This window comes from Calonectris borealis, chromosome 3, assembly GCF_964195595.1.
Source record: "Calonectris borealis chromosome 3, bCalBor7.hap1.2, whole genome shotgun sequence".
Lineage (NCBI taxonomy): Eukaryota > Metazoa > Chordata > Aves > Procellariiformes > Procellariidae > Calonectris > Calonectris borealis.
This window is the reverse complement of record NC_134314.1, coordinates 103,693,890-103,706,149: the sequence shown is the minus strand read 5'-3', so window position 1 is coordinate 103,706,149 and position 12,260 is coordinate 103,693,890. Positions and strand designations below refer to the sequence as shown.

Genomic DNA, 12,260 nt, shown 5'->3' with positions numbered 1-12,260 from the left:
CTGAGCAATGAAATTACACTTGACTGGTAACAGGTTTGCTACCAGGATGAAAAAAAAGAACAAAGATATTTTATATCTTAGCCTCGTTTTTGGTCAGACTCACTAAGCCATATAATAAACCTCAACGCTAATGTAAAGTGATTAAACTAGAACAGGAAAAAAAAAAGAGGAGACTGCAACACATTCAGCAGTTGATTCCAGTGTTCCATCAGTCAAATGTCTCAATTAGCTTAATACAACTAACCACAATTTAAAAGATTCCAAATATTTCTGACTGTTTTAACAGGTTGCCTTCTCAACCATATGAGCGACCATAATTGAAAAACTACTTTTTTCATGCAAACCAGATTTAGACCTAAGTAAAAGGTTTAATTTTAGAGGGGTTTTTTGTTTGTTTTTTTAAACACTAAGGTCAGAGGCCTTCTAAGTTTCAGCAGATGCAAGTTCTACCTACAGAACAATGCAGATATAAGGCAACAGGACCGTTAACCGTGGATATGCAAAGCTTAATATGGCAACACTTTATCCATCTTATAAACTTAGCTATACTGAAACTAGCAGCTCTGATTCAGCCCCACCTACTGTGCACACATTTCCAGGACTCAATTACAACTAGTACTTGGTGGAGTTCAACAGACAAGAAATGAAAAATCAGAATCTCTCAAGGCGGCCAACTAGTGATTTTGCTATAAGAAACAATAATTTTTCAATGATGTACTTGATCCAATATCCAAAAAGTGGATGATTCGCACTTCTTGAGCAGCATATAGAACATAAAATTGCTTAAGATGGTGAAGTCTTGAAACATCAAGTTACTGTATTGTCAGTACTTGGAGACAATGTGAAAAGCTGCCAGAAAATAAGAGCATGAGATTCTGTTCTACTAAAAAAGTATCATTTTCTACTGCTGCAAGTGATCTCCCAATAGCCAAGAGGAAAAAAATAAATATCCATAAGTAGCTTGCAAAGCAAAAGCATTCAAGGTCATCCTAAAACCTTTCACAAGCTCATGGAAATCATGCCTTTGCACGCATGCGGCTCAGCAAAGTTAGCAAAGTTCCCACTCTAACATACTCATTAGAAATCAGATTTGGACGAAGGACACATTGTTCTTTGAGGCCCAATGAAGCACAGCAAGTATATCATAAAACATATGTTAGACTTGTAATGCAATAAGGTGCTTGTCATGGCTAGAGCCAGTAGATCTCTATTAACTCATCTGTTCCACAACGAACAACCCCTTCTCCTCCGTGAATAAGTAAGAGAATAAAACCCACAAGACTACCCTAGCTACAATTGCCTCACACACCATGCTGCCACCATCAATCCCCAGAAGCAAGGAAATTAAAGTTAAGTCCGCTAGCCTTTCTGTATCTATTAACTCCTCCACACACAACTTCATGTTAACTTCTTTCATCCTTTTGAAAAGAAAGCCCTTACAAGGTTATCTTCCTTCCTGTCCCAGCAACAACAGCTGGGGTTATCTTGAATTTTAATTGGTTGCAGTGGGAGAGATGCTGTACTAAAGGCTTGTACCCCAAAGGGCAGTTAAAAGCGGTGACAGAAAACTGGCAAGCAGAGTTGAGGTCACAGCACACAGCCTTATGTACAGTTGTACACATGTAATGTATGTATTAACATCACAGCAGTGACATTAGAAGAGATTCCTGACTGAGCAGGCAGGAACAGCTAAGGGGTCCTATATGGGTGCGGGAAGGGGGCTGCACGAAACAGATCATAAAGCAACAGGGTGGTTGTGTGCACAAAATTTTGTCTATTGAATTTCTAATTTAACATTCTGGAAAACTGAGGTAAATTTATTTTAGTGGGAACAGGTTAGGAGCATATTCTTTTTCTTTCAAAGGCTGCTCATAATTCTTTTTTTATCATAGGAAGCCAGTATAACAGAAAAGCTCCCAACATATGTGGTTTTCTGACTACAATTCACCCTTATGGCAACTACCATCTAGGATATTCCTTTTAATAACTAAGTACTTTCAGATGCTTGCTTGAACAGAATCACACCACACCTAACATGCTATCACATGCAAAATAATTAATTTGGTACAATGAAGGGTGGAAAAGGGCAATCATCAAATTCATAGCACATTTATGTCGTCTTCTTGTCTAGAGTATGCGGAGCTCTGCATGGCTAACCTACAGCCAAAAATCAAAGCAACGACCAAAGCAGTGACTAAAAGATATGGGTTTGCTATTGTTTCAAAACTACTTAACATATATTCATGCAGTATTCTAACTGAAAGACACTTACAATACATTTTTCTGATGAATGGCTCATCAACAGCTGCTATAAAGTGTTTTTCCCACAAATGAAGATTAAGGTAATGGCAGAATGTGCTCATGGATAGGTTCAATTCAGGAGTCTCCCTGGAAAAGGTGAACATCAAGCTACAAACTACAGTAATGCAGTTCTAAAACTAAATCCGTGATCATCTCTGATTCTGATAGGCTATTTTAATCTTCTAGAGATTAAAAAAATGCAAAAAGCATGAATGCTTATGTTTGTCTGATTCTCAAGATTTCAAAGAGGGATGCAACAAAGGGGTATTAGGTGTATTAGCCAATTCTCACCTCTGCCAAGCCACTAATCAGTAACTCATGTTTGACCACACAGAGATGCAATGAATTCATTTATGGGCTCTTCTTTCATCAACTATCCAGGTTCTCCTCAACTGTAGTAAGAGACTGCACCAGAAATTGAACATATGCATATGTTACATAATGTCTGAAAAGCCAAAGGTTGTGCTTTTGAAGGAAGATTTTGCATGTGCATAGTATAATACCATCAATGTCAAGTCATTAGTCCAAAAGAAATCTAGAGGGGAAAAAAGTTTTTTAATCTAAAAAAAAAACCACCAAACCCAAAACCCACACACACACGAGTATTTTTTTCTCTCAATAACATGGTTCCTGACAATCTTTTGAGGTATTTAAGAGGCACAAGAATACAGCAGACTCTTATTCAGAGCCTTTTCAGAAGAGGCAGACAGTAAGCAATTTTAAAGTTTTATCAAAGTATATCACTGGAAAATACTTAAGGAGCCTCAGAGAGATAGGCATAATATATGACTTGCAGTCTAATCTCTCTCAACTACTCCCATATTCCTCCATTTTCCCTTTTCACTAATAGACAATAATGATGTAGGCTTTTCAGTGAAGTATTGGTTAAAGAGGAAAAGAGTACCTACAGCTGAGACCTAAGACTTGGATTGTGGACTGATCTCTAATTTTACCAGTAGGAGTTAAGTAACCACCAATTTGCCAATTCCAGCCCTGAGAAAAGAGCTTGCAAAGTTATCAAAGCAGTTTTGTCATCAAAAGACACTTTACTCCCTAAGACTTTGTTTCAAGTCACGATTCATCACTGAGAGATGAATTGCAACATGTTACATTAACTACTGTTTTCAACTATGAAAGTCAAAGACAAATGGTAACATACAAAGAACTGTTTGCTCAATTACAATGACAAAACACACAGAAATTGCTAAATTACATCAAAAATGTTTCAAAAGGCATAGTGTCATACACAAAGACATTTGCACAAGTTTAAACTGTTACCTCCTGGACATCCTCTGGATTTTTTCTTGAAACAATCTGAAAAGCAAAACAAAAAACCATATAAGCGCTTGGATTTTCAGTTTGGAAGTTAAAGAGTAATATACAATGATTTGTTGCTGAAGAGAAAAATCTGGAAAAAGGCAAACGGTTGCATGTTCCTCTGCGCTCAGAAACATTTTCATTTAGTTTTAGAGAAGTCTAATATCCAAATACAATACGGTGAGGTACTTTAGCAGCAAAGTCAGTCGCTGTGATTAGAAATAAAGACATACAGTCTAGGCAAAATGGCACAGAAGGCATCTCACAAAACAAAGCTACGTAGAGCACATCCCCCATCATCTTTCCAGTCTCTTCCTATTAATTCATATTACTCCCAATAAGCGGAGCTAATTAAGGCTACTTGGCTTAACATAAGCTGCACACAACCTCACTGTGAATGTGAAGCTTTGCATTTACTAAGACAGTATTTCCACTTTACTCATAGCCATCAATGCACACACACATCTGACTCTATCCTTGTGTATTTGTTTCTCCTTAAATACTCTTTGCCTAATTAATTATAAATTACTTTGTCCAGAGGAAAATTGCAGTGAAAACGAGGCTTGGCTACACATCATAAAGAAGCCTGTATTTTGTCAGGATTTTTTTCTTTAAATAAATATTGATCGCAAAAGCCTTTGTAATCCAAGTTCTGTATTGGGCTTACAAACAGCAGTAAGAGCATATCCACACAAACAAACAAATCAAATAAAGACATCTTTAATTCATAACTGCAATTATCTTGTCCAAGTCAGTATATCCTTCATTATAACTCAGCCAAAGCTGTTTAACAAAATAATTAGCCTATTGTTAGCTAAAGCAAAATAGGGCATTCTCAATCCAAACTAAGACTATCCACGCACTGACACACCCCAGAATAATTAATGCTGTGAACAGGTGGTGCATATAGGCAAGCGCAAGGAGTCCACGCTACTTCCATCCCAGAGACTAACACGCCATCCCGCTGTACTGCAAGCGCCACGCAGCTGTTGCTTTAAGATGGACGTCACTGAATCTACACTTTCCTCTTGCTAAGTGACAGTAACATACCACTCATACTCCCCACAAACTAGCTGACTTCCTCCCTTTCATTTTTCAAGACTCCTTGCCAAAGCCTCCCAGATTTCATAACATCAGTTTACTACACAGACCAGCCACTGTAATCTTTCACACATTTTGGAGGAGACAAGACAGAAAAGAGAAGTGTTATCTTCTCTAGCAATCTCCCAAAAGACCTAAAACATCTTCCTTCACAAGTCTAAGTTCTTTCTCTCACCTTACACATCAAAGTCCTCTTCTTCCAGTGTAGTCTACATTGATAAAACCTTCCTCAACTTTTCCTCACTCTTGAGTAATCTAACGTTTGGCAACTTTACCATATTTTAACCTTGATGGCTGTTGCTCCTTCATTCACTACCAGACAGTTCACATGTACAATTTGTGAAATATTTCTAACCTTCTTTTCTAATAGCTGGCGTACTTGATGTAAAGAGCCTGTAGAGCTGGGGGAAGAAGATATCATAGACATGGCTGCACATCACAGAAGAACACCAAAGGGCACACACCAACTATTTTGCTTTGCAGTTCACCTTTAGTTAAAGCCTTGCAACAGTTTTGGCAGCTAGGTAAGTTACCAGATGGGCAGAAGGAGACCCAGAGAGATGAGTAATTACCCAGCCAGTTAGTAAGAATCTGGAATAAAACCCAGAGACCCTGTTTCACACTTGTTCTAATGTTACATCGCCTTCTATATCTACCAGCCATGCCAACTTTAAGTCAATACACAATAATTTATGTGTTGTCCTACTTTGTTCTTCACATCCTTTTCTGAAGGTCAACCTCAGAAGAGGTCTGCCCCTTCAATCCAACCTATAATCAACTTAGAGACTTGGCAAAGATGATCCAATCCCCCAAATTTTCAATGCACTTTTTAAATCCTCCCACAAGGATCAATGCAGTCAGCTTCTTCTGCAAATCTGTAATGCAAGCAACTTTAATCTATTTTTAAAAATATCATTAGGATACCCACCAACGAGCTAAGCAATGCATAATTACTGCGTTAGGCTCTGAAAACAGAGATCCTACAAGGATCCTCACCATCAAAGTATTTCAGATTGTCCTGTTCCTTGTCTGACCTGCAGATATCCAACAAAACTCATTAGAATTTTAATTATAATTAATAATTGTAATCTTCTAAATTATCTGACCTTTTATTAGCGGCCTATATTTTCAGACATCATTAAAGAACACTCCTAGTATTGCAACATGCTGATATCTCTTTCTGTTCTTTAGCCTTTGGAAATGAATATAAAAAAGGCCAATATCCATTTAATCTTGCCTGCACTGAAATTATTTCACAATTTACAAGTAAATAAAATATATATTCTCTGCTATACAAACAAAATCTTTAAGAAAAGTCCGCAATAAGGCTAGACCACCTTAGTGCTCAGAAGAGACTGCATGGGTAGTTGTGCCTTTGGATCAGATGTTTAGGACACACTAAACAAGAGCTTTCTCATCCATGATTATTAATCTATCATTATATTGGAACAGAAAGTTCCTTTAACTTGGTTTCACAAAGTATTCACTCATACACCACCGAAAGGAACCAGAAATCTCTGCTAGCACATACTGAGTACCCTAGATCTCAGCCAGAAGGATATTCAATACAACGGGAAGATCCACCTCACGTTTTTTCCTGGCGGGCCCCCAAAGTTGCTGAGCATCAGATCAGCAAATACAGCTGTAGTGCTGTGATATCAACCGTGGAGCCAGATCACTGCAGGAACAGGAGGGAGGAACAGGAGGAGAGAAAAAGGGAAGGTAACAGATATGGACATTGAATTATTTTTAAATCATTTTGTTCAGCATCTAACTCCCCAAATCCTCACTTCAAGTACTACGTAACAGATTACCAGATAGAGCCCTACCGAAACAAAAGTTATTTATACTTCTAAATTGATGAATCCAAAGCATCCTTTGCTGCATAGAAGAGAAATATTTTTTCACTTTGACGATTTTAGATATCAAAACACACTGAAGAACTAATGATCTCTGGCTAGCTCACTTTAATTTGGACAGCTCACAGACTGATCAGCTCCTTGCTCTGTACTAAATCACATGCAGTCAGCACACCACCTGATTCTGCACTGCCTTGCTTGGAAAAGCACCAGAGCATCTACAACTTCTGAGACATGGAGAAAGAGTGACATTCCTCACTAGTTAGCCACAACTTGCTCTTGAACAATTCCGCATAAACCAAAATAATCACAAAGCATTTTAACTCGCTTCAGCCAGTAAGAACAAAGTCACCAGAATAAAATAAGCTGAAGTCTTGGCTCATTCCTATTACTCCCCATCGCTCTGACACAACTTTTTAACATACACACACACTTAGTCCATCATAAGCTACTGCAGAAAGATCTGAAGGCACTGCTTTCCTTGCATCCATCATCTATCTCAGGAAAGGTTTTTTAGATTAAAACCTCATAGGGAAAAACAACTGTTTTTTTTTTCTCTTAAAAAATACTACATTTTATTGGACTAAAAAGAATGTCTTAAACATGTCCCACATTTGTGTTTGGTGGACTTGTATACATATATTTGACAAAAAAGAATAAAAAAAAAGATTTTAATTTCATAAGCCATGCAAAGTGATCATACTCAAACAACCTGAGAGCTATAATATATATATACACACACATACAGAACGGTGTATTCTTTGAATTAAGGGAAGGGTGCATGTAAATGTACATTGCTCTCACAGCAGAATGTCTACAGAGGCAGTAATAAGATCACAGGTCATTTAAATAAACTCTGTCCCTCTGTGACACTTTCTGGTGCTCTCAATATATCCCCACATACCTGTGACCTAAACTCCCACTCCTCTTGCACCTATCCCCACGTATTTACTTACTACCCCTCCCTCTTTCGCTTACACAGGAAAGTAGAGGAGAAAAGAAAGCAAGAAATTTCCTTAGGGGAATAGAAGGGGCTTTCAGCAAAACTAGCACCAAGCCAGCTCCCCCAATACCCAGTTATCTGCTTCAGCTTTCTTTCTTCTCCTACTAGGCCTCTCTTATTCACCCAGACCCTCTTTTGCCCAAATGGGGTTGAACACCAGGCACACGCAGCCCTTAAGAAAGGGGCTGTCTAAATATTCAGTTCAAACAGCTCTGTGCTTCCAGCGTAGGCGTGCGGTACCTACGTACTCTGCTCCCTCATTTTTTTTCCGGAGCTGACTGCATTGTGGGGCAGGTGGAAAGACAGAGCAATTCCGCTGTACCCTATCCAAAGAGCTTCTAGGGAGAAGGGGGGAAAGAAGAAGACAAAAAAAAGACAGAGTTGTTTGGGTTTAAGCTATTCTCGTACACCCTGCAACAAACGGGCAAGAAATTGACAGTTAATTGCAAAGCGCATTTGAGGCAATTACAGCGTTATGTGACGCTACAGGTTTGCAGGAGGGGACCGAGGCTCAGCTCAGGAAAGGCCGCCGTGTCCGAGACTTCCCTCCCTCCCACCCGTGTCCCTGAGGGGGGTTTCCACGTCGCGACCGGCCTGATCCGCGCAGGGCAGCCAGGATCCCCACCGGCGGCCCAGCCAGAGGCTCTATTCCGCACACAGCGGCGGCTTTAAACACCAAGTAACAGGCAAGCCGGCCGCGGGGACCTGAGGAGGCGAGGGGCAGGGCGGCGGCCCGCGGCGCCCCGGGCAGCCGGCACAGAGAAGGCCAGGGCCGCGGCCCGGCCGGGCGCTGACTCACCCGCGCCGTGACCTTGTAGACGGTGTGCCCGCGGGGGTGCCGCCGCGGCTCCGTCACCGTGTAGAAGCGGGCCAGGTCCCCGCCGCGCTCCCGCGGACTCAGCATGCTGCCCCCCGCCGCAACACCGCCTCCACCGCTGCGCCGGGCCCCGACCGAGGCGGAAGCGGCGCCCAGGAAGGCCCCGCCCCGCCCGGGCGGTGCCGGGGGCCTGGCCGGGCCCGCCCCGCCGCGGGGAGCCCCGCCCGGCCGCGGCCTCCGCCCCGCCGCCCACCAGGGAGGGCGGCGGCCGTGACGGGGCTGCCCGGGTGTTTCCGTGGGTGTTCGGCCGCTGGGCCGAGCGGTGCCCGGGCGCTGCAGCCGCCAGGGTGCTGGCCGGGTCGCGGCCTGGCCGGGCTCTCTGCCTCCCACACCGCCTCCAGCTGCCGGTTTTGAGTAGCCCCGGTTCCTAACAGGCGACTTGGATGTGGCCGCTTTTGCCAGAGCCTGAAAGTCTTGATGGCGTGGATGAGGCCAAGGTGTCATGGTCAAATCATCCAGCCCTGCGGCAGTCCGGTCCTGTTCAATGTATTCTGCTAGGGCACGGCTGTGGCGGGTTTACGCTCAGCAGTGACCACTGAGCCCCCTTCAAATACAGGTGCCCCATGGCATCTACAAATCTGCAGTAAGACCTTCCACTGACCGAGCTGGTATGCCGCTTCCAGCGTTCGCCGTGGGCTATTTTAAGATATGCTGCCCTAAATCTTAAGGCCTGTAACGCAGAAATGACTCATGGATTTTTAAGAGGAATGTTAACAAAAAGGCAAGTTTGATGGTTACTGAATTGCCATGCTTTGTGTTTCATGTCTTCTCCAGATTCTTTAAGCTGTACCTGGACTTCTCCCTGCAGATGGGTTCTCGTGTGCGCACAGGTCTGCGAAACACTGTGCTGTGAGGAAACTCTCCAGGGTTTGAGGTGCATTGCTTCACTTCAAAGGAGCGCAAATTTGCGTTGCAAGACGTTCTCCTTTCGTAAGATTACAGGTACCTTCAATTACTTGGCTGTAGTGGGATCTCTACCAACATAGATCTGTACAAATAGAGATCACACTCCGGATTATATAAACTGTTAAGATGATTTTCTTTTTTTATCACTGTATTTTCATTCATTTAATAGCAGATGCTAAAAAATCAGCTTTTCATTACCAGGTTATTAATATCTCTGATCTCATGCAAGTCTTTGACATAAAGAAAAATACTTGATTGCATTTCTTTGTAAAAGATGAGAGACTCTTGTACTGAAGCTCATAGTAAGCAAGCGTCTCTCCTTTGAGGATGACTGAACTGCACTGTGAATCTTTACAACATTCCCAATTATTGCTATGTAAATGAAAGGTCGTCTTCTGTAATCACATTCTTTTTCTGAGTTCCAGATCAGATTCACTTCTACAGATCTGGAAGCACAAGCTCACCATTGAGTCTTTCTAAGCAGTTTCAGCGCGACGCTGTTTGGAAGTACTGCCACAGTTTCACCTTGTCCTTATTCCTAGTGATTACAGGATTACTGTTACTTTTAATTTCCACACTGCCCTCATTCAATTCTTATCTCATTATAATGGGAATTCCAACCTGCATACCAGAGGCAAGCAGGTCCTGCAAACATGCAGAGTCAGGGAAACAGGCATGAGTGGACCAGCTGTTCCCCTCCCAGGGCTAGTCTGACAGAAAGCAGTTGATTTGACAATCCTGGAGAGCCTAGCAAAGTCAGGTCAGAGGAGCTCCACATAGAAGTGTTCTAGCAGCCAGACAGAGCTGCTGCTTTGAATAGTGCTATCCCAGAGAAAGGTCATTTTCTGTGGGAGAACACGACGACTCTTCCTAACATGTCATAGGACAGAAAGAGTCCAAATGTGAGTTTTATAGCATCCTGCCTCTCATTTTTTTAATTCCTTTGACATTCCCAGCTATCAAGTTACTAGAAAGAGTCTTTATCCTTTTTATCTCTAAGAATTGCTCGATAGGTGTAGTCTATTTTGCATGGGGTACATTTTCTTAAAGAATGGGGAAGAAAGAGGACGTTGATTGTTAGAAGCTCACTTGCCACTCTCACCTTCTGAGAGAGGAAGGGTGTGTCTTTTACATCTTTTGACAAGGTGTTGGTACATCTAACTTCATGGAAGTAACTATCAAAAGGAGCACCTCAGAGATAATTTGGTCTTGATCATCATTCTTCCAAAGCAAGTTTCTAAGTCCCAAAGCTAAAAGATATGCATCAAACTCCATTAGATAGTGACTGTTTTCTTATACCAATGATGATGCAGTTGAAGTTTCATTGAAAGAGACTTTCCAAGAAGAGATCTTCTGTTTGGAGTAATTTTAATGTACAAATGAGGAACCTAATCTGAGGTTTGCTTAGATCTGAAATGAAGGGGTTGGACAGAATGATCTCAAGGATACTTTTTTATTCTCATCTTCTCTAATTTTAGCTTTAGGAAGCTTGCAGCTGCTCAAAAAACAAACAGCTGGTTGAAAATACACTTGCTCAAGTAAACAAGGAACATTTTATAGCATGGTATACTAATTATTTGATACATCATGCAGCTCATATAACCCTCTAGTGTAATAACATGATTAGACAACCAGTTCTGGTATAAATTTGCTTATGAAGCAGCCCTTGCTTGTAACATCTCATAAGATGTGGCAGTTTTGAGGTTTTAATGGTATAAACAGAAACCAATGGGACTGAAGCCATCATTGACTAATCCCTGACGAATTATATAATAGATCTCATTTAAATTTCAATAGCCAACTGATGCATCTTCTGAGAAAAAAATACCATCTTGAAATGCCGTCTAACTCAAAAGTTAGCAATTTGGTGAGAGGAGGAAGGGAAAAGAAGCAGTAGGAGTAGAGAACAAGACAGAGAAGAGTATATTGCAACTGTATAACTCCATGGCTGAACCAAGAAGGACAATAAAAATTATCAGATATATGGAATAGCTTCTTCATGTGGAACAATGGAGTAGTCTAAGATTTTTCAGCATGGAAGAAGGAACAACGTGAGGGGACATGATAGTGGTCCATGAAATCATGAGTGGCATGGAGAAGATGGATGGGAATCTCTCTTAACACAAGAATCAGAGGCCAGTGAAGCTGGTATGAATGAGGTCATAAAATTAATAATAATAAAATAGTTCTTCACATAATGAGTGCTAGACCTGCAGGACTCTTGTCAAAGGATGTTGCTGATACAGAAAGTTCGCAAATCCAAGTACTTGAGGGAGAGAACCACTGAGAGTAACTAAAGAGACAAACACATCAGGCTTAGGAAATCTACTGAGCTGAAAACAGCTAGAAGCAGGGAGAGTGTTCATTTGAAGTTTGCCCAGCCCCTGCACATCTCTAGGCATCTGCTGCTAACCGTGTTTAGAAAGCAGGAAATTGAGCTCAGTGGACCATTGATCTGAACCACCGTGGCTGTTCTTATGTGTAGTATAATCAATCAAAACATCCCCCAGTGAGTCAGTAGCCTCCATTCACTAGGGAGTTTCGAAAGCTTAAATGACTCATAAAATAATTTGGCTTCTAGTTACAAATCAGAATTTGGAGATACCTATTTTGAAGAATATCTCTTAACATGGTATAGCCAAACTAGATACACAAAATAATAATTAGAGGAGAGTAAACAATCTGCAATTAAGTGTTACTGGCTTATTAAGACTTTCCTAGGTCAAGGCAAGAAATAATAGCAACATTAAGATGAGAAACAATTTGCATCATATTAATAGGTTAATCTTTTCCTTATCTTCTCTTTTGTCTGTTACACAATTAATTTTTATGCTTATCAGCATATCTTCCTTTTCATTAAGGCTTATCTTAAAAAACCCCAAAGCTTCCCCCCTTC

The 12,260-nt window shown here is 41.2% G+C and overlaps 1 protein-coding gene across 12 annotated transcripts in view; it reads right to left on the bottom strand.

Annotated features, from left to right (window-relative positions):
• RPS6KC1 (ribosomal protein S6 kinase C1) overlaps positions 1–8,559 on the bottom strand; it is a 90,673-nt gene extending 82,114 nt beyond the window's left edge. For 11 of the 12 annotated variants that reach the window (XM_075147055.1, XM_075147057.1, XM_075147063.1 and 8 more), the window contains exons 1-2: positions 8,381–8,559; positions 3,580–3,615 (exon numbers count right to left, since the gene is read on the bottom strand). In XM_075147055.1, coding sequence (XP_075003156.1) covers positions 3,580–3,615; positions 8,381–8,485 — 141 coding nt within the window. In that variant the 5' untranslated portion in view covers positions 8,486–8,559. Of the gene's footprint in view, positions 1–2,592; positions 2,707–3,579; positions 3,616–8,380 lie in introns of all 12 variants that reach the window. The other variant, XM_075147058.1, reaches the window with a different exon arrangement.
• Positions 8,560–12,260: the final 3,701 nt, after the last annotated feature.